This window comes from Portunus trituberculatus, chromosome 29 (genome assembly GCF_017591435.1).
Source record: "Portunus trituberculatus isolate SZX2019 chromosome 29, ASM1759143v1, whole genome shotgun sequence".
Classification (NCBI taxonomy): Eukaryota; Metazoa; Arthropoda; class Malacostraca; order Decapoda; family Portunidae; genus Portunus; species Portunus trituberculatus.
The window spans coordinates 4,457,880-4,481,575 of record NC_059283.1 but is presented as its reverse complement, the minus strand read 5'-3'; the positions used below and the strand labels follow the sequence as shown (position 1 = coordinate 4,481,575).

The window sequence follows — 23,696 nt, the reverse complement described above, 5'->3', positions numbered from 1 at the left end:
TCTGATGGCCGCCCCTCGGTTCGGTTCCAATATTTTTTTCGGTACAGCCTAGATCCAGAATGGTTGAGAGATAATGAACATCATGCCTTTAAGATGGTGTGATATTGTTAACAATACTCGAAATATTAAAAAAAAATACAAGTGCATTGCTATATTCAAGAAATGTTACCCTGATGTTAGCTTGTTATTGTGTTAGATTAACATTCCAAATACACTGAAACTAGAGAGAAATCCGAATATACATACTTTATGAAGGAAATATATAAAAAGAAACGGATATTATGTATAGTTCGCCTAAAAGTGAAGGGTTGGGAGGCCTGTAGAGCGTAAATGAGAGACTTTTTAGAATATTTTGGTGCAAGTTCGAACGACGGCCATTGTTGTTGTGAGCAAAATGGCGCCAGATGGACGGGGCCGAGAGACGCTGATTTGAAGCTTCCATTGTGCAACTCTGGGCCACTGCTGCACCCTGAAGACACACGTAATTATCACCTAAGAATATCAGGACTATTATGGCTAACTTAAACAAGAACCTGTGCTTAGATGAATAAATAAAATGGACCGACTGGTTTATCTCGGGGATATTTTGTTTTGTTGCCTAGATAATATTCTGTGGGATGATTTGTTGCATTTAGAGACACGGAGATTATTCCTTGCGGTGTTTGAGTCAGTGAAGGGAAATGAAATGGTAGTGGTTTCAATGTTGAATAGATAAATACTGAATTAATTTCGGCTATAGTCTATTTCGGCTTAGAGTTTGCCTATTTATGTTGTCGATGTGTCAGATTTAATACATGTGATGCTTTAAATCTGAAGGTTGGGTTAAGCTTGTATTGATTCAGTTGGTTTCCTTGCTAATCCTTTAATTCTGTATGGCTTCCTACGACCTTTTTCCCACTAGTAAGGTCAGGCATTTGAAATAAACGTCTTCCATCTCTATTTATTCATTGGATCCTCTTCTTGACGTCAAAGTTTATTCATGTCACACTTCAGCACGTCTTTCCATCTTATTCCTAGTTTACCCACACTTCTCCCCTTGACTAGTATCATTATTGCCTTCACTGCTTCTTCCTCATCTCTCCTCTTCACGTCTCTAAAATATCTCAACTTGGCCTCTCTTGCCTTCTCTTTTATGGTACTCACTTCCTACTTGTTTCATATACTCACTATCTTTTCCCAACACAAGTGAACATATCATAATTTACAAAGCCATCTTTAGTTTTATTTGTGAGGCATTTCCAGTGTGACTATTTTCGTTTTCGTTTTGATTCTTGGCGTGTTTCAGTCATGTTCATCAGAGCAAGAGATTTCAAGGCAGATTTGTGATGATTCTCTTGACGTTTTTGGAGCCAGCATCTCAGTGGGCCTTTTTCTATTAATGTATTATTTTTTAGCTGGTGTTTGTGCCTCATAAAAAAAGAGCAGAACCTAACCTAACCTGTTCTATCCTCTCCTATCTTATCCTAACCTAACCTAAATTTAACCCAAGCCTAACCTAACCTAACTTTAATCAAACCTAACCTAACCAGATGAAGTCAAACCAAACCAACCCAACCCACCTCAACCCCACTCCACCCCACCCCACAGTATACCATAGGATTTCTTACACCTGTACATCTCCGGCAGGCTAAGTAACCAAATACCATGGCATCCGAGGAGAAGATCTTGCAGGTGGGGGAGGCGCAGGAGACCCCCCAGGCCATCACTATCACCATCGTGGACCCATCAGCACTGGGCAGCACCTCCCTGGACCCCTCTTTGGTGGCCCAGGGTGGCGCAGACCAAGGCAGCATAGTGATGGTGTCTGGTGCTGAGGACTCAAAGGCCATCCTGCAGACCGTCACCGAAACACACATGGGAACTGAAGAATTGCCGATCATCTCTAATATTTCCAACCCCGAGGAGGAGGAGATGATAGTTCACGAGACAAAGCTTTCCGAGAGTTTTGATGGGGGGGGAGAGGAAGGAGAGCTCGGGGATTCCTACGAAGATGTTGAGGAGCCTTCTGGGCCACACTGCCTGGTGTGTAACATAGATCTGACCACAAATGACAGCGATGAGCAGGTCCCAGTGTTCAAGACCCAGACGTCCACCACACAGAGGAAGGTTGCTGTCTTCCTCTCTAGCCTTATTGGACAGAAAGTGACATCTCGCAAGGTGGGCATACATACATTATTTTAACTTGCAGCCTTTCATTTATTTGTTTTGATGGACAGCCTTTCATTCACTCCCTTTTCCCAATATTGCTGATAAAGGGAAGTGTTATATTACCATTTTTCTTGAGATTTTATAAACCAGAACAAAATCTTACTCATCATACATTATTTTAACTATGGTAGCTTTTTATTCTCTTATTCTAACAGTAACAGCCTTTCATTCACTCCTTTTTTCAAATATTGCTATTGAGGGGAAGTGTTACGTTATTATCATGCACAAAATCTAATACCCAGAACTAATTTTACACAGCATACATTATATAAACTGTGGCAAGCTTTCACTTATTCTAACAGTAACACCCTTCCATTCTTTTCCCAACATTGCTGATAAGGGAAAGTGTTACATTACCATCGTTCTTGAAATCCAATAAACCAGAACTAACCTTACTCAACAATAATCATTTTAACTGGTAGCCTTTCATTCCCTTATTCTAACAGTAACAGCCTTTCATTCTTTTTTTCCTATTATTGCTGTCAAGGGTAAGTGTTATATTGGCATGGTTCCCGCAGGCCCACAGTGACATCTTGTGCCGGCGGTGCTTTAGTCTCCTGGACCGCGTTGATTCCCTGGAGGTGGAGATCCGGGAGACAAAGGAGGAGATCATCAACAAGTACCAGGAGACAGTGTCAGTGTACGGAGGGCGAGCGAGAAGGATAAAACCTGCCACTGCAAAAAAGCCTGACTATGTGTTCCCCAAGGTTAGTTCAGGGGTGATGGGGAGCCTTGCACTGTTCCTTTGCATAGTGTGGTGCAGGAGGACAGTTTGCTGGGGTTTGATGGAGGTTTTGATCGTTTTTTCTTATGATATTCACTGATATGTACACTGTCTTGGCTTGTAGTGAGTTATATATCTCTTCTCTTTTTCTCTAGATGTCAATGACCCACCTTGTTTCCTTTATTTTTCATTATGCACGAAATATTCTATGCTATGTATATATCTAGCCAGGAATCACAGGAGGTGGCCCAGATAAACCACTACACACACACACACACACACACAATCACTCACACCCTTAGCCCCTTCAGCCCCCAGTGTAAAGGGACAATCTTGTGCACCACCACACTGCACCCTGGTAGCTAAAGTGATGTATAGGTGGCCAAAACTCTTTCAATAGCAATACATTTCTTTTATTTTTGCATACACTTATCTGAATAATTGTAACTTCTCATGTTTCCTTTATTTTTTTTAACTATCAAGTTAGTATTTTATAGTAACACGTCATTGTGCTTCCAGGTTGAGCCGGAGGATGAAGCCGACCAGCTGTTAGACATGGAACTGGACGGGAACTTTGAGCCGCAGGTAGAGGATCTGATGGATGAGGACCCGAGCCTCCAGGATGACGACTGGGAGCCAAAGTTCAAGAGGCCAAGGATAAAGAAAGAAAGTACAAGTATAGGTGTATGTGGTGAGTTGACATGCACTAGTTTGGTTGTGTATGTTTTTGGTTACAAAGTGAAGTTGACAGTGTGCAGAGGTATTTGTTTCATTACTGTAGCTATTCTGGTTCGTTATCAATGTTATTTAATGTAGTTAATCTCTTAATGACATTGGTGTTAGTGGTGTCTTTCAGAAATTATACTCTGAGCATGAAAAGTATAAAATTTGTTCAAATTTGAGAAGCCATAGCAATGAAAATGTAAAAACAGTAGTAGAGAATTTTGTGTCTTGGTTAATGTTGGAATGATGAGCAGCTGGACATGTTCTGTTGTTGCAGAGAGCAGTGACCCTCCAAAGAGGAAGCGAGGGCGACCCAGAAAGGACCTCACCAAAGCCAAGGTAAGGAACAAATGTCTCTTAATTGTTATCATCTTGTCTTGGCCACTAGAAGAAGAAAGATTAGATATTCATTGATGTCTTCTTAATGTATGGTATTTCATTGATTAACATAGAAGGAAGTGCTTTGATATTAGATGGTACAAAAGCAGTTGATGCAAGTGTAAAGCTAAATATCATTGTGTAAAATTTCATGTTAATGTGTCTTGTCTTTCTTCAGCTAGTAACTCCAGGCAATTACATTTATTATTTGCTAGGGATCCAGAACAAAATCTTAGCTATATTCTGTCTCTTCTAAACAGGCCACTGGATTTCGGTCTGGAACAAAAATGCTTGTTGTCATATCTTGAGGAAAACAATAGTCTATATTTGTGATGATTGTGTTGATCAACAAAACAAATATTGATGCATAAAATGAATTACATCATCAGTTAGCTACATTATATTTTGAACTATAACCCAGTTGTCCACTTCCTCAAACTGAGACCCAGTGGCCAGTTTAGAGTAGACAGACTATAGTGTAATTTTCAATGTTGTAGAGGTGATAACATAATTGGGATTGTCAGACCTTGCACAAACACTACAGTGAACAAAGCTGCGGCAGAGTTCAGTATAATGCTGTTATTTGTTGGTTGCTGCAGACAAGGAAAACTTTCATGCATGGGAAAACAAATCCCTAAGAATAATTTAACCTATTGATGTTTGTTAGGCTGTAAAAGTATCAAAATCTATTTATATGTTGAGACAATTTCTTCATTAATGCAAAGTAGCCAAGACAAGACATCATGCCTTGTCTTACTGTTTCAATAGAATGTAGAGAAATGGTCAAAACAGTTGATAGAAATGCTAAATATGATTCTGGCTATGTTACAGGTGAATTGTAATTTACAAACAAGTTATACCACTACAATTAATGTTAAAAGAAAACTTGATTTTTTTTTGTAGTGTGCAGAATTTTTTTCTAGTGCGTTTTGTTTATAAAAGCCGTAAAAAATTTACATTCACAAATGTGAATTCTAAACTTGACAAATTTTTTTTTGTATCTAAAGAAGTTGTCTGTAAATTGTGATTCACCTTTATTTGAATTTCATGTGTAACAGAAGGTGAGTGTTACAAGCTCAGGGTGTTGCAGTAAACAAAGCTGCTAATTTTATTTTATGTGAATTGAATATGCTATTATTTTGTGTGTGTTTGGTTCTGCATTGAAGCAACCACTACTGCCTCATTATTGGGTTTGTGTTTGATACTTTTATTCTTGGAAAAAGCAAATGATTTGTTATTGTGTGAGATCTAGCAGCTGTAACACAAAGCAATGCTTTCTGTGGTGATGTGAGAGACATTTTAACAATCTTCGGGGCAGATGTATACCACTTGTGTCATAAGGATGTATGTATGGGTGTGTGAATTGCAGTAGAAGTTATAGTGACGGAGTCTTACTGATACATCATAACATATTTAAATTGCCCACAATAACAATATGTGACTGGGTAAATACATCTTGGCCTTCACCAAGACATCTCTTAAGTGCTGGTGGCCTGAAAGATATCAGTCATTTAGTGATGGTGTGATAGTGCAAGTGACAGTAGAAATGTTTTTATTGTTATTTACCATCCAGGTGTTCTAATCCCTCCTGTGCCCTCAATTACATCACCACCACCACCACCTCCATCAATGTTGCCATCCTCCCCTCACCCAGTGTTAGCTTGTTTTGTAATGATCGTATTATGACATTCATTAATCCCTTTGATTTGAGTTGTGGTTGGGACTGAGTGGGGTATTTATCTTTTTTATCAAGATTTAACATGTTTTTATGCTCAGTGCTGCTGAAAGCATCAAATCTCTATTGTGTGTGTTTGGGTTGGGCTTGAAAGAATGATACTTATGTATTCCCTACATATCTAAAAAGGCAACAAAAAGGGATTATGGCTGGTGTTTTGTGCGAGTGTGGGTAAGTGCCCTGTGCCATACCATATACCATCTTTGTATTCTTTCATTCTTTCTAAGGGATTTGTTCAACCTGGTCAGGTTTTTGTATTCTCCAAGTGGTGGTAGAGACACAGTTTGTTTCCTACAGGTTGCTAGATTTGTGTGATTGTCTGGTGGCAGCATGTAACTCAGTTTTGGGAAGGACTTATATTTGGGTTTTGGGTGGGTTGTCATCTCGTTACTAATGATAACTGTGGCTATATTCCTTTACACACTTTGTCTGTATTATAAAAGTGGATTATAAAAAACTACAGTGGTGTGTGTGTGTGTGTGTGTGTGTGTGTGTGTGTGTGTGTGTGTGTTTGTGTGCTAACGTGTGCATATTTATCTTTTGTATACTTACTGGTTCACGGGTTATGGGTCCTAAAATCTTTGTTAGTTTATTTGACATCACTAGAAAGAAGACATGAACTCTGGTGAATGATGTTACAAGAAAAGAACTGACAACATTTTAGATCTTATAGTTGATTGCTAAAGCATATTTTCTTGGCTTGATTTTCACAAGAAGATATTATTGCACTTCACCATCCATTGATGTGCTGTACCAAGAAGCAAGCACAGAAAATAGGTGACTAAGTGCAGCTTCTTCTTGTTGCAGGAGGAGGCTCCACACCTTGAGAGTATCGTTGAGGGGAGGAACGTGGGAGGGGTAGAGGACGATCACTTTGTAAGAGGAGTGGGAAAGCGTCCAATTAAGTTAGAGTGTCTGCCCCAAGAGTGTCAGGCATCCCGACCCAAGCAGCCCAAGCCTGCCGCAGATAGCGTGACTCACGTGTACCTTGATGAGCTGCTGGCTTGTCCAGATTGTGGTGAGCTGTTCAATAGTGAGCCACTATTCAAGGTTCACTGTTCCGAGGCTCATGCCATGCCAAGTAGGAAATGCCCCCACTGCCCTCGAGTCTTTGACAAAAAATATGATCTAGACTCTCATCTGGTTAACCACATTCCAAATAACCTGTCCTGTGATAAATGTGAGGTGGGCTTCCCAACAGCTGCTTTTCTCATCAAGCATCTCAAAGACAATCATCCTGACACTGCCAACACTTGCACTTCTTGTAATGCAACTTTCATAAATGAGAAGCAGTTACAGTTCCACTTTGAAAAGAAGCACAAAAGAGGAAAGAGAAAAGTTGCTAACACTGACATGAAAGTTGCTCATGTCAACTCTATAATTTGTGAAGAATGTGGAAATGTGTGTAAAAACATGATAGCTTATCATACTCACAGATATAAGGAACACATTCACTTGTTCCCTCATGAATGCAAAGTTTGTTGCCGTAGATTTTCAAAGCTGAAATTTTTGGAAAGTCATTTAAAAACTCACATTAATGGTTCGTATGAGTGTCTGAAGTGCACTGTAAAGTTTGGAACAGAGTATCACCTCGTTGACCACATGTATTATGTCCACGGGCAAAAAAAAGTGCTCATGTGTGAAGAATGTAAAAGATTTTTCAGTAGCCCAACATCACTGAAGACACACAAAGAAATGGAGCACAAAGATAATATGGAGTGCCCGGAAACTTGTGTTATATGCAAAGAAAAATACCCATCAAAACTAGGTCTCAAGAGGCACATGTTGAGTCACATCAGGGCATATCAATGCAAATTTTGTCATAGAAAGTTAAGTTCTAAAGCATCTTTAGATATTCACATAAACATGGTCCACACTAAGGAACATGCTTTCTCATGTTCTCAGTGTGAGAGAGAATTTTATGCAAAGCATCTGCTGCAAATGCACATAAAGAGAGTACACAGTGACCGCAGTGACTTTCAGTTCAAGTGCAAGCTTTGTGGTAAAGTTTACCTTCAGGAGTGGGAGTTGACACTTCATCACAAGACTCACACCAACGAGCGAAATTACAAGTGTGACGTGTGTGGGGATGCCTTCTACACTCTTTCACGTATGCGTTACCACAGAGCCACACACAAAACCACCAGGGACTCTGAGTGTCCTATCTGCTCTCAAATGTTTCGGCGAGATGTTGACACAAAGAATCACTTGAGACGGGTCCATAAAGTAGCACACCCCGGCAACTTCATGGATCTGTGTTCGCGCCACGGATTGGAGAAAGCAAAGGAACTCACACAGGTGGAAACTGCCTCCGAGCACAAGGTTCTCACAGGGAAGGTTGAGGACGTGATGGATGAAGATGGTTTAGAACACATTACACTGTATCGCGTGGAGGAAGAACAGAAACCACCAGTGCAGGTTGTAATACCTGATGGGATGGGTATGATGGTACTGGAGGACACAGCGATGGATGCTGCTTCCACTGCTAATGCTCAGCAGCCGCAAGATGAGGTTGCCTATATCTATGAAGTGAGGGATGGGAAGAGGAAGCAACATGGAGAAGTTATTGACTTCATCAAAGTTAAAGAGTACACTTGGTAAAAGTTTCAAGATGAGTGTACCAGCATGGGCACACCAGTATTGATGAAACATTCCACAACCTGGAAACTCACTATTAGCTACATAGAGATGTGTTTCTTACTCAGACCAGATGGACCCATTTCACTTTGCATAGTTAATTAGGACCATAACATGATGGTCCTCTACAGTGCACTGTCTCCATTACAGGAGTTGGATGGTGAAGGCTGTATAGCAGCTGGGGAAGATCGCCTTGGCTGCTCAGGAAAGATGGAAACTGAGACTTGTATCCACTGTGAGGAGGAAGTTCCTACCACGCAGCTGATGAATCATGTGCAAAATCATGAAAATAAACAGTATTCGTGTCCATTTTGTCCACATATGGCTGCTCGTCTTTCATTGTCTCAACACCTTCAGGAGAAACACCAAGAAAATTTTCTGACATGTAGCAAATGTTCATTGAAATTTATTGATTCAAAGTGTCTTGATGGCCATCGCTTGACTCATATAAATGGTGACTACCCTTGTGAAAATTGTGATGTTAAGTTTGGAACTAGTAGTGAACTATGCAACCATAGAAATTTAGAACATAAATATAAAGAAGGTGAAGAAAATAGCTGCCCTCTTTGTAAGAAAATATTTCATGTGAGATCAAAGTTTGTAACACACATAATTAAGTTCCACAGAGGTAAAGTTCAAATTGATGGGCTTGTTTGGGGGAGCAGAGGCTCTTTAGTGTGTGATGTGTGTCAAAAGGTCTTCAAGAAAGCTTCATTGTATTTAGCTCATGAAAAGACACACAAAAGCAAGACACTTTGTTGTCATTATTGTGAGAACACGTACTCATCACAAGGCCTGCTGCAAGGCCACATCCTTACCCATCTATTTGGAGATTATGGTTGCAGTGAGTGTAGTGTCAAATTTGCATCAAAACACCAGCTTGGCCTACATGAAGGAAAGGTGCACAGGTCGGCAATGAGCAAAACATGTGAATACTGTCATAAAGAATTTCGTGACCAGATGAGGTTGATCTGCCACAGACGGAAGGACCATCCTGAATCAGAAGAGTCACACAAGGCCAAGTATTGCTGCTCTGAGTGTGGCATGAAATTTGCAATGAGAGGCAACCTTGTCAGACATTTCCGTGTCCATGAAAGGGATAAAAATGCCAAACCACCCATTTGCAATGTGTGTGGTAAAGTTCTGGCAAACAAATATTCTCTAGCAACTCACATGAGGACTCATTCCAGGGACACGTATAGTAAATGTGATATTTGTGATAAGGCTTTTGTGTCAAAGTATACTCTTATTGATCACATGAGGAGAATTCATGAGGAGTTTGGAGCAGAAAGGGACAAAGTGTGTGAGCAGTGTGGCAGAAGTTTTTTCACCAATACTGAGTTAAAGTATCACGTCAAAAGCCACACTGGTGAGAGGCCTTACAGGTGTGACATGTGCGGGGAAACCTACCTGTCGTCCTCGGCTCTTAGGTACCACATGCAGAAACATTCCAATATTATGTTTGTGTGTCCAAAATGTAAAGCAGAATTTGAAAATTATGTCGGTTGGAGTACTCACATGAAACGAGTGCATGGCATAACTCGGGTGAGGGATTACACGAGGCAGCACGGCGTCTTGCAGGTCGTCATGAGCAAGGAGCCTCCATCGTATAGCGATGGACAAAATGATATAGACAGTTCCTTAACACATTTGATTAAAAAGAACAGTGAGAGTGCGCCAACTTTAGCTGTCGGTCTTGAGGAAACTGTTGTGAGCGTGCCTGGAAAGACCAGCGATGTGATCCAGGTGGTGACCTATAATGATGCAGCTAATCCTCTTGTTCACACTGTAAATGCCACCGAGGTTGGCCTGAGTCACCCCAGAAGTGAGGATACTGATATGTCACATCCAAATCTGCCGTCAGAAACAGGACTAGGAAAAAATCACATGGCACCTATAATTGAGGACGAATGGGAAATTATTCTCCCCGAGGGCTGTGAGGATGTGTCTGTTATTTCTGAGGAGTGGGCAGGCAGAGAAGCTGTATCTCAGGGAGGGCCCCACCAATTTGTGTTGACAGGAGAGTGGGAAGGGAGCCAGCTCATTGTGGCGGAGGAAGGGGAGGAGTCTCGAGTGGGGATGACAGGATGGAAAGGTGTTGAGCATTAGTCTTTGCTTTATTCCCACTTGTGGAATGGAAGTCAATTTTATATTGGAACTAATGTCATCCTTATTTAATGTTTCCGGTGAAAAAAATGTATTTATATACGCAATTTAAGAAAACTGGAATGAAAGATATTCAGAACCAAAGAGTATTCTCTTGAATGACAGTTTTATCAGTAACTTCAAAGATGTGAGCAGCATGAAGAGAGGCCTTATTTCAGTAAGCCATCTAATGGGACCTGTCACTTACCAAGTTCAGTATTAATTGAGGTTAAACATTTCCTGATTTCTTACACTTGTTAAATCGTTCCTATTTTTCTTGCTTTCTTTACTGAAAACCTATGGATAAAATGTATTTCCTTAAATGCATAATATTATGTATTAATTTCCATTTTGGAAAGGAAGCATCTCATGTGGATGCAAAACATTTTATAATACACATTACTTCCTCTTATAGAGGTGGTGCTTATGTGTGATATGTATATATGGTATCAATTATTTATGTAATGGGTACATAATAAATATGGCAAGTATAAATGTTTTAATAATATTTGTAAATGATTTTATATAGAATCCTTATTTTTAGTGTTCAGGAATCAAAATGAATTTGTAAGAGGCTCAGCTATTTTTTAATCTCCTTGAAATTTATTTATTATAGTGATTAGAGGAAAAGGCCTCAGACTGAGAGTTCTTGTTGTTTAGCACTGTCTTTCACACTGAAGGAAGAGTTTTGGAAAGCAATGTGCAGCAGCAGTGGCAAGGTTGTAGGATTTGGCAGGGAGATGCACCTTAAAGGGTGGGAGGTGTGGACCAAATATAAGGCAGAAGGGAATGAGCAAGAAAGGAGAGTGTGTGGATAGGGAGAGAGGGAGTCCTGTCACTTTGTCTGTTCACTTTTGGGATATTCCTAGAGGGAGTAAGATGCCAGAAAAAGTTTGGTATAGGCATGGTGTGAATGAATATAAATGATGAATAATAGTAACAGGAATGTCTGTGTGTGTGTGTGTGTGTGTGTGTGTCTGTGTGTGTACGTACATGCATGTTATACTATCTATTCCTATTGTAACATGGTTCGCATTCCCAATTCTTTATCCAGGAACAATGTCAATATTAAGTCTTACATAAAGGTTTATTTCTTATAGTATTGCTGAAATTGTCTGCATGTGACTAATGGTACTCACATCATCATTAATCACTAAAGTTAATTTTGTGTCTTTGGACTGTCAAAAAAAAGTAGTAATTTTCATGCTTTTACTCATTGATTGGTGTGCCATGTTGCATTGGAACAGACATTGTGTTGTGGAAGGTCTGAGTATTGGCACTCATGAAACAAGCAGTAGTATGGATTTATACATGACAGATAGTAGATTTGTTGTGAATTCACTCCAGTAATGAATTCAGTTTTACACAAGTACATATGTAAGAATGGAAAGCTTTGGTGAACGCACCTCATTGTCCACCTGCCTGACCAGATGTCGTCAGATGATGAGGGTGGACCATTGTCATTTAACCTTGTGGATGATGCCACTAGTCGAGGAAACACTTTACTGGTTGACAGCAGAGGATATTCCTACACCAGAGGCAAAGAATCTCCCAAAGGTAATACACCTCTATATATATATATATATATATGAATATTACCTTTCAAAGTAATGCTGCTATAAATGCAAATTTTGTGCTGCAGTTTCCTGGATTCCATACAACACTAGGGAATTACCATACCTTTTTATGGACATTTTCAGGTATTACTTGGAGGTGTACCATCAGAAATGTCAAAACCTATTGCAAGGCCACTGTACGACAGAAGGGCTATATGTTCTTTCCTGGCTCAGTGGAACACTGCCACCTGGCAGAACAAGGGGCTCTTCCCATGGCTAAAGCTTTCAGTAGGATCAACAAAGAGATCAAAGCTCGTCCTCTTGAGTCACCCGCCTTGGTTGCAAAAGAAGTGATATCCACAGAATTCAACCAAGATTCTCTTGATCACATATCCAAGGCCAAGCTCATAAGGCGAGCACACTACCACAGGCGGTCCCTGAACCCCAACAAGGGCATCTCATCAGTAAACGTAAAGGTGATGTTTTGGCTTTGTTGGTCTCCCTTAGCTGTGTGTCATGCAGTCAGTTCAATTTATGCATAAGATCAGCTCCCTTCACTCTTCATTTTGCATAGTTACGGAGTTTGCAATATTTAATTGAGTTCCTGCTCTTATGTATAGCTTTTATTTATGTAAGTATTTTAGATTTTTTATCATAAATCCAATAATTTTTTTAACTAGACATAATAGCTTAAATGAATTGATGAGAAATAATTTGTTGTTGATTGATGGTATAGGCTGGAAGGCATACCTTTAGCACTTGTGAAGAGAAGAAATGCAAACAGGTCCTTCATCTTCTATATCACAGAAACCAAATTGTAGCTATTTATAATTTTGCAAATGTAATTTTAGGATTGCACGATGTTCATTAGTTTACAAATTGCTTGCTTGATACTCATCATACTCCCACAATATCTACATGGCACTCACACACAAGAAACCTGTTGTTTGTTAACTTTCTACTCTTCACATGTAATGATTTTTACTCACAAACTCTTTACACTGGTTAAGATTGTAATACAGTTAGATATATTGCACTAGCCTTCCTCCACTCAGATTAGACAATTAGTCATTGCCTGTTCAACCACTGACTTCAATGTTGCTATGTAGGTGTTGGTAGATGAAGAGCCAGCCCCCTGGACTTTCGAGGTAGTAGAGGATGCCACTAAGAGAGGGAAGCCAAGGCTCCTTGACAGCAGAGGATATTCTTACACCCAGGCCAAGGGGACAGCCAATGGTACTGTTGTTTTAACTGTTGCAATGAAGTGTAACATTATACTAGTGCAGTGTTATTTGTTTGGGAGTCTGTAACATCTTGATTCTTATCATTGCTGATGCATTTCTGTGGTCATTGAGTGTTGAACTTTGCACCAAAGAGTAGCCTTCCTCCTGATATTTCTCACACGTGTGTAACAACATGCAAGTACTTAATATATTATTTTTCGAAAATCAAAAATATTATAATTTTACAGACGTAAAAGAAAATTAGGGAATATACAGGCATCTTCTATTTTCTCCAGTATCATGATAGTTGAAATGTTACAGTTGTGTCAAGTTATCATTATCAGTGCTAATGGTGCAACATTATTTCAACTTGATACGTATTTGCACTCAATATCTTGATATCTGAAATGGCTTTTGATGTCTTCAAATAATATTGCACTGTTTTGAGTTACTTCTTAGATTTATATTCTAGAAAATACAGTTGATCTATATCACATAAAGTCACAGGAAAAATGTCTCATTCATATGAAATAGTCATTTAATATAATCAACAATTCATTGGTGTGGCATGAAGTATGAGTTCTTACAAAAGATGTCAGCCACCAAATGTTACCAGAGCATTCAGTTTCTTTGCTTAAGAAGCCTCTGTTATTGTCACTTTGAAATTGATTTAATCTTAAACTTTACATACTGATGTCACCATTTTTTTTTTATATCTGTGCACTGCAAAGACTTGATGAAAAGTTAATGTTTAATATTAATACTCTTGTGTAAAATTACAGCAATATTTTCCACAAATTCAAAGCTTATAAAAGCAAGACGCAAGTGTTGAGAAAATGCGTGTATATATTTCAGTCTGAAGGAGATCAAGATATTATTGGTGTATAATCTTGCTTTGCAGCTGCTGTGTGGCGGTGCACCATCAGAAATGACAAGGTGTACTGCAGGGCAACTGTGCGTCAGAGCAGCCTTGTTTTCATGTGTGGGAATGTGGAGCATTGTCATCCTCCTGAGGTGGGAGCTCTTTCTAAGGCCAAGTTTCTCAGTAGACTGAACAGAGAAGCAAGAGCTCACCCTCATGAGTCGGCAGCCTCAGTGGTCAAGAAAGTCTTAGCTTCAGACTTTGCTTCAGAGTGTCCAGGTTCCCTTAAGCTGCCTAATCTTATAAGGAGTGTCAACTACCAGAGGCGGGCAGCCAGGCCGAAGGATCCCGCATCGCTAGACTTTGAGACCAATGACTCGGCTATCCCCGAAGGATTCCTGAAAGCGGACATATTTATTGCTGGAAAAAGACATTTAATTTTTGGCACCCCGGGTATGCTCAGTCTGCTCTCTCAGGCCAGAATGTGGTACTGTGATCTAAGGTTCTCCCTCGTATCCAGTCCATTCCAGCAGCTGTTTTCTCTGCATGTATTTGTTAAATCAGGGTCCACATCAAAGCAGGTGCCCATGTTATTTGTACTTATGTCAGACAGAACTAAGGAAGATTATGTTGCTGTGCTACTTAAGATACTGGAACTTATGCCAGCAGTACCTAACGTTCATACCATCACCATGGACTTTGAAATGGGACTTTGGACTGCTATGATAGATATTCTACCTACAGCCAGACTGTATGGTTCCCATTACAGCTGGAACCAACTGGTGTGGCATAAGATAAGTGATTTAGACTTAGTTGCAAGTTACCACAACAGTGATTCAACACAGAAATTTTGCAGACAGTTGATGGCCTTGCCTTTCTTGCCAGTGACAGAAATCCCAGGCATGTTTGTTGAGTTTACTGAATCTACAGAGGATTCCAGTCAGTGCTACAAGGACTTAGTGAACTTTGTCAGGTTAATGTGGCTTGATAGCTCTCTGTGGCCACCATCCAGGTGGTCTGTCTTTAAGAGACCGATCAGAACCAAGAATGACGTGGATGGTTGGCTGAAAAGAGTCACTCATAAATCACAGAAGAAAACCATGGGATTCTATCAGCTCATTACGCTTCTGTTCAAAGAATCCATCTTTGATGAAAATCAAATTTCTCTTGTGAACGACGAGGAGCTGATGAAATACCAGAAAGCAAAATTCTCCCGTGTACAAGCGAAAATTTTTGAAACGTGGGAATGTTTCAGCAAGAATGAGCTTTCACCTTTGGACTTGCTGAACCATGTAGCAGTGTTCAATGGCCCTGATCTGTCAGGAGAATGAAAAACTTTGCCTTCTGTAAAGTAATGTAAAGAAATAATTATATGCTTTGTACTCTTAATTTGATTTTGTGTTGCTCATCAATAAAGAATATTATATATATATATATACATAAATAACTGTTGTTTCTTGATCACCATATATTATTAGTGTCATTTGCTCACATCATGTAAATACATTCCACATGTACTTAAGTCATAACCAGGTCACATATCACTGATCATGTTTTGTTGCTACATTCCATCTCGGTATTTCCTTCATCAAGTTATGCTACTTGCTGTGTATTTGCTGCTGTTCAGATGCTGTGCCACACTCCACTCTGGTCTGGTGTATTTGTATATTGGTAATTTTTGTGATTATTGTTTTTTTTTTTTTTTTTTTTTTTTTTTTTTTTTCCTTGCATCTCTTGTGCATGGTCGCAAAAAGGGATGGTATGAACACATATTTTGATGCAAAGTGTTAGTGTGATTGGTGTGGATGGATGATGGTGGGCAGTGTGTGGCTAGCAGCCACGTAGCATGAATATTCAATAGTCATCTTGCTCCATTGCCACAGATGTTGCTGGATTAGTATTGTTTTTAATTTAATGAAATGCTCAAGGTGAATGTGAAATCTTATGATGAAGATTTTCAAGAAAAGGAAATAGGCTTATTGTCAGGGGAGTGAGGCCATGTGTATGTTGCAGGAGAGCGTGGGTGTGACCATCGGCCAGGCAACAAACATTCCAGCCCAGGAATTGTCACAAAAGTCACCGGGCACAAGTGGTGCCATCACTGTGTTCTGCATGCCAAAAAGGTCCACCTCACGGCGCCGCCCTCCCGCCAGCTACAGGCCCTGTGATGTCTGTGGGTTGATACTATTTGGGGGTGTTGACCGCCATGTGGCTAGCCACCACCCTGAGATTCTCGTGCGTCCTTGTGCATTGTGTGACGCTCGATTCCGCACTTTTCGACAGCTGGGCAGCCACGTCCTGCGCACACACGGCCCAGTGCTGCAATGTCCTGTCTGTGCCGTGGGTTACCTCCATGCTGTGGAGTTTCAGAAACACGTGCAGGAGGCTCACTCGGAGGCTCCAGCAACATATACATGTGTGGTTTGCAGAAGTTGCATGTCATCTCTCTCAGACTACTGCAGTCACATGGAGTCTCATGAGGAGGAAGCAGCTGTGTGTGCACAGGGTAAAGTGCACAAAGAAAATAGTAACGAAGCAAGTGATAAAGATGATGGTGGTCTTCTGGAGTGTGGTCAGTGCCAAGAAAAGTTCAAATATCCTTCTGCTCGAAGACGCCACTTGCAGGAGAGTCATGGAGAGCAGCTCAATTTTCGATGTGAAATCTGTCATTTGTTGTTCAGTTCTAGTGGTGGCCTGCTAGACCACACTGAGACCCACTCAACTGGCAAAATTAACTGTCCACTGTGTGACCAGCATTTTGCCAGATTCCATCACTTAAAAAACCACTGCAATGTGGTTCATGCTAACACTGCATCTTACAGGTGCCAGCACTGCACACACGTGGGGAAATCCATCAATGCCATCTTCACCCATTCAGTAATTCATCATCCGGGCCAGCTGGGTCTGGCCCGCAACGTGGCCTGCTCCAAATGTGGAGAAAAATTCCACTCGGGCCGAGAACTGAGCCAGCACAAGGCAGCACGTCATCCTGAGATTGTAGACTGTTTGCATTGTGGGAAAAAATTTAGCAAATCTCAAATATCATCACATATAAATGAGAAACACACAAAGCAGCACAAGTTAGAGTGTTCATATTGCCACCAGACATTTTACAACAGCAGCCGTCTCTCTGACCACGTGAAGCGCCACCACCTCCGGGAGAAGTACTCCCGCTACGTGTGTCCGGAGTGCAGCAAGGCTTACATCACACGCCACGAGCTGGAGCGCCACATGGCCGCACACCAGAATGAACGCCGGCACAAGTGTGAGTTCTGCAGCCGAGCCTACTTCAAGGCTGGCGACCTGACATACCACAGGCGCACCCACACTGGGGAGCGGCCACACTGCTGCTTCATCTGTGCGGCGGCCTTCTCCCGCCCCTCGGAGCTCTCAACACACATGTCCCGTGTTCATGGCATCCACAACTGGTCCAGGCGTTACCTCCGCAGTGCTGGCAGTGCTGCGGGGGCACCACTAGAAGGTGGTGCAAGAGACAAGGCGACCGCTACTGATGGAGAGGGGCAAGTGGTGGTGGAAGGGAAGCAGGATCCTCAGCTGATCACAGAGGTTGGGGAGGATGGCCATGTTGTGCAGGTGGTGGAGGAGAATTCCCCGCTGCAGGTGGTACAGGCTCTGCCCCAGGATGACCCCCACCCCAGCCAGTCCTCAGACATGCAGGTCATCTATGTGGAGCTAGCGGAGTGAAGGAGTGAATGGGGGACAGCTGGGGTGTTTTCATGATATGTGAAGGCAATTAAAGAAGTAGTATTGGGAAGACAGTTCCTTACTTACCTGTAAATAAAATATATATTATTATTTTTTGTTATTTTTTTATTTTTTCTATTATTTTATATTGTTATTATTATTATTATTATATTATTATTATTTTTATTATTTTTTTTTTTTTTTATTTATTTATTTATTTATTTATTTATTTTTTTTTTTTTTTTTTTTTTTTGTCTACAAACCTTTGTCACTTACCTAAAATATTCACTTTCCATTGCTTTATTTCACTATTCTAGGACAAAGGATAGCACTGTGAGCACTGTGTAGAGTTATATCGCATGAACAACTGCCTCTGTAACATTTTGAAGGGGGAGGTTGGCTTGGTAAGGGTGTTGTTCCATACTGTTGCTGGAGACTAGTTAGAGAAAATTAAAATTAAAATAACACTGGAACATACACAATGGGTTATAATGGGAGACTTTTTTGGTATGAATATTGTGTAGCGGGTTCCTATGCAACATTCTGTGTGTTGTATGTGTGGTGTGTGCCCTGGAGTGTCTGCAAGACTTAGTGTTGGATGTGCTGGTAGTGGTGCTTGTGGCTCGTGGAATGTGTGATGTGTGGTGGAATGTCTGGCTGTATGAGTGATGCTTGTAATATATATGGTGGAATTATATTTGGTTATGTGACATGTTGAATGTATCTGAAGTGACGTGTGTGTGTGTGTGTGTGTGTGTGTGTGTGTGTGTGTGTGCGTGCGTGCGTGCGCGCGCGCGAGGAGGGATTGTTATGTAAGAATGATGCTGTTTTTTTGAAGTCTTATTTGTGTAGTATGGTGTGTGATGAGTGTATTTATAACCAAGGTGTGATGCTTAGTGAATAAAAAAGATTGCATGTTGTATTTATTCTGTTGGATGTTTGCTGAAGTGACTATTCCGTGCTGTATATCATGAACGTGGAGTATTTTTGTTTATTTACCAAGAAGACTTTAATATTAAAGTAGTGAGCACTCGTCTGGCTGGGGGAGGGGGAGAGGCAGGGGAGGGGAGGACGTGAGCTATTTGGAAATTGAAACTTATTGGATGTGATGGAACGATGTCCGCTTTTACAGGTAATAAAAAAAAAAGGGTACATTCGCAGAGTTGTTTGCTTGCTTGGGAAAGAAAATTATATTAGATTTTCACGCAGGGAAAGTAAAAAGCTAATTGTATATTGTACACGTGAAATTAGTGTGAAAGCTTAAATGTGATGATATTGCCTCCGTTACCAGCTAAGTTCAAATAACAAATATATATATATATATATATATATATATATATATATATATATATATATATATATATATATATATATATATATATATATATATATATATATATAAAGAAGGAAAACATAGGGTATGAAAGTTGAGGGAGAGTAAAAATAGAATCCATTTGCTTCCTGCCAACCATCTGTCTGCGTGGATGGCGCGGCGATAACATGCATGTACTTGATCAGTGAGGGTATTGATTTTCCTATACCGCGTTGATGACCGAACAGGCTTCAGGCGGGAGTCGTTCAGGTGTGTGATGGCGCCGCCAGGTCCCGGTAACGCTCTGCTCGCAAATTAACTGGAGTGTTAGAGTCGTGATAGTTATTGCCGCGGATGTATCGAGTGGCCAGGAATGGTGTGTGCACTTGTACAACAGCAATATTTCCCCAGGGGAGCGAGGACGCCACACAGCGGGGGGTGCAGGAGGAGGGGGACATCTCCCAGGTGCTGCAGGCCACTCCGCGCTTGAAGCACTTCCTCACACCGGGCCAGGACGCTTTCAGTCGACCCTCCCTCACTTGTAACTCATGTAGCCTCACGTTCTCCTCCACGCGCGGCCTCCTCGCGCACCGCTGTGGGTACCATTGCACGGAGTGTGGCGCAGAGGAGGGGAGTGTGGGAGCCCTCACTCGGCATCTGCGGCGCTGCTCTTCGCGACCCCAAGTCAAAACAACTTCGTTTTCATGCAAATTTTGCAGAGTCGTGTTTGAAATGGAGTCCCAGCTACAGGAGCACGTGGCGGAGCACATCAGCCAGTGCCTCAAGCAGTACTCGCAGCTGCTGAAGGAGCGAGGGCTGGCGGAGACACCTCTCTCAGAGCCCCAGCCACCTCTCAAGAAGGGCAGACCGAGAAAGAACAGTGACTGTCCAAAATGTGGCCTTATTTACAGCTCACTAAGCGACCTTACTCGACATCTGAGACAAACTCACCCTGACTCGCTGCCTCACGCCTGCAGGCTGTGTGACGACCGCTTCCACTTTAGACAGGAGCTGGAGGGTCACATCATGCTTCACTTCCTCGGCTCCTTCAAGTGTGACTTCTGTGGGATTCACTTTGGCCTCAAGTATCCATTTTTAAGGCACCTGGAAGCCCAGCACCCCGGAGACTTCCTACTGAAATGCGAGTTTTGTGAGTTCACCTCCGCTAGCTTTCTAGAGTACCGCCAGCACCGCCGAGAGCCTCACCAGGCGGGCGGCCCCGGGGAGGTGCCGGCAGAATGCCAACACTGTGACGAACTGGTGCCTCACGACGAGCTAGAGGAGCATATCGAGGAACACCTGTGGCAGCAGGAGCCGCGGCCCGTCTTTGTTAGGCCTGTGAGTGAAGGATGCCGCGTGGCGGGCAGGCGGCGCGGCAGATTGGGCAAGAAGTGGCCCCACTGCCCCGAGTGTGACGTCACTTTTTCCAGCGCGGCGGCCCTGTCCCGCCACAACCACCAGCAACACCCACACAAATACTCCAAGCAGTGTGACGTGTGCGGTCACAGGTTCAAGGGGCAGCGCGCCCTTGAGTTGCATCGTGAGGGACACCAGACAGGCAGGTGCTGGTGTCCCGTGTGCAAACTGAGGTTCGGTCAACGACAGCATGTGGAGCAGCACTTCTTGCGCTCCCACTCTGACGTGACGGCCATTGAGTGCGAGTACTGCGACGCGCGCCTTGCTTCGTACAGCAGGTACCTATACCACTGCCGCACCGCACACGCCGAGCTGCTGGAGGACCGCGTCGAACTGAAGTGCGAGTATTGTGACGAGTGTCTGCCCAACCACGTGCTGCTCAACCAGCACATGGCACGTTACCACGGACACAATCACCAGAACGCCCCCAAGAACATGTGTCCCGTGTGTAAGAAGTATTTCGTGCATGTTGACGTGCACATGAACATACACACCCGTGCCGTGCAGTTCCCGTGCGAGGAGTGTGGCGAGGTGTTCTTCATGCACTCCAGCCTGCTGGGCCACCGCAAAGTGCGCCACGACAACAACGCCAAGACGCACCTGTGCAACACCTGCGGCAAAAAGTTCATCAGCAGCTCCCTCCTGCGCTACCACCACGAGCAAGTACACCTACATAAACGTCAGCACTGCTGCGAGTACTGCGGCAGCGCCTACAAGAGCAAGTCAGCACTGACCTACCACCTGAAGGCACACACCGGGGAGCGCCCCTACAAATGTGAGGAGTGCGGCATGGGCTTCCACCGCCCCTCCACCCTCAAGACCCACATTGAGGGCACACACCACCGCCCCTACCCGCACCTGTACCGCAAGCCACACCGGCGGGCGGGCGCTGGGGTGGCGGCGGAAGGGAAGGAGGGTGAGGTTGCGGCGGGGAGGAGTGGGCTGGACGTCCCCTCTGACATAGTGGAAATCGATGTCGCGAAATCCGTCATTATAGGCGATGAGGTCGGCATAGAGATGAGCCTGGCGAAGGATGGGGAGAGAGTGCAGGACGGGGAGAACGTGGCCGAGATGGTGACCGTGGTGGAGGGACTCAGGGACCTGTCCACCCTATACGAGGAGGAAGGTCACCAGGACGTCTATGTCATACAGGCTCTCGAGGACTCCTAGCCGCCCTGCCGTGCCTACCGCAGTAGTGGTCGTGTGTGTGTGTGTGTGTGTTTCACTGTTTGATCTGCTGCAGTCTCTGACGAGACAGCCAGACGTTACCCTACGGAACGAGCTCAGAGCTCATTATTTCCGATCTTCCGATAGGCCTGAGACCAGGCACACACCACACACCGGGACAACAAGGTCACAACTCCTCGATTTACATCCCGTACCTACTCACTGCTAGGTGAACAGGGGCTACACGTGAAAGGAGACACACTCAAATATCTCCACCCGGCCGGGGAATCGAACCCCGGTCCTCTGGCTTGTGAAGCCAGCGCTCTAACCACTGAGCTACCGTGTGTGTGTGTGTGTGTGTGTGTGTGTGTGTGTGTGTGTGTGTGTGAACGCACTTGTGCTTACAAAACAAACCAAATGTGAGAAGGAACATGCCATAACTTCATATTTTCATTAACACCACTATCATCACCACCATTCTCATCACCACACGTATTCATTCCACTTGTATTGTCATTCGTAAATTAAGGAAACACTTTTGAGTGATGAATAAAGGAGAAACATAAATAGCCGTGCCGTATTTAAGCCTTGTTACATTTCCTTGTTCCACCGTGGAGGGAGTCGAGGGGGAAGTAATGGATGCAAGATGGCGCTTATAAATACTTCGCGTGAGTGTGTTGCGAGCAGACCCACTTACCGCTGCACGCCTCTTAAAGTTGCTTGTTTTGAGCAACACACACACACACACACACACACACACACACACACACACACACACACACACACACACACACACACACACACACGGGAAAATATTCTCTTGTTTTCACCTTTTACATGAAGAGGAAACCGTGTAAGAAAAAGAAAAAATGGCTAATCACTGCCTCCGAAAACAACACGAGACAGACAGACAGAGAGAGAGAGAGAGAGAGAGAGAGAGAGAGAGAGAGAGAGCATCATGACTAGAAAGAATGTGCGAGAGAAACAAATTTGCAAGACGAGATAAAAAAAGGAAAAAGTGTTACATCATCAAGTAATTTATTGTGACGGACGACGCGTATTTTCATTAAAGCACCGCGCGTTGATTTACACGGGAAGGACCGCGTAAATATCACACTCTCACGGCAATCTACGAGTTATATATAAATGACGTTATACTTTATTACTCTCATTTAAATTCGGAGTGCCGTTGCCGCGTTAATGATAATGATGCATTGTTACGTGTTAATCGTGCTGCCATATTTGTATTGCTCTTTTTCATTTTTGTTTTTTTCTTTCTCTGATTAGTATGAGTGGTTTTCTAGCGTTTTGTTTTTAGTGGTGCGCTCTCTCTCTCTCTCTCTCTCTCTCTCTCTCTCTCTCTCTCTCTCTCTCTCTCTCTCTCGATCAGTCCGATTAATCAGTTTCATTCAGTTTTGCACGTGATTAAAGATAAAAAAAAGACATGCGTACAGTTATATTATAATGTTTTGTTTGCTGTTTTCAGTAAAAGTGTCTTCTTATTTCTTATTTCGTTTTCTGTGTGAATAACGTGACTGCTATACATTGGTTATTGTCTAGATTATCTTGCTATATAGAATGTACATCTTCCTGCCATCTTTCCTTCCTTCCTTCCTTCCTTCCTTCGATTCATGTTGGTGCTCTGAATAAAGTTTTGTTTCGGAGCGTCGCCCTCGGGTTCTCTCTGAGTCAACTTTAGGGCATTAGGTTGCAAATCAATCGGCAAGTTTTGATGGTGACACGCCAGGAGAATGTGTGAGGGTCGAGCAGGAGTTGGCTTTAGCGGTGAGGGAATGCTTGTGGTGGAGTGGCGGCGTGGCATGCGCTGTTCTCCCTAATATAGATATTAACTTAGTTGTGCCTCCCTGAAGTTTGTTAGTCGTGTGTTTTTGTTACTGTGTTAGT

General features: G+C 42.6%; 1 protein-coding gene across 7 annotated transcripts in view; it reads left to right on the top strand.

Moving 5' to 3' along the window:
* The first annotated feature begins 355 nt into the window (after positions 1–355).
* The window catches only part of LOC123510560 (PR domain zinc finger protein 5-like), a 33,101-nt gene continuing 9,760 nt past the window's right edge, over positions 356–23,696 (top strand). For 2 of the 7 annotated variants that reach the window (XM_045265834.1, XM_045265833.1), the window contains exons 1-5: positions 356–481; positions 1,627–2,157; positions 2,727–2,915; positions 3,452–3,623; positions 3,933–3,994. In XM_045265834.1, coding sequence (XP_045121769.1) covers positions 1,645–2,157; positions 2,727–2,915; positions 3,452–3,623; positions 3,933–3,994 — 936 coding nt within the window. In that variant the 5' untranslated portion in view covers positions 356–481; positions 1,627–1,644. The other 5 variants (XM_045265836.1, XM_045265832.1, XM_045265839.1 and 2 more) reach the window with 5 other exon arrangements.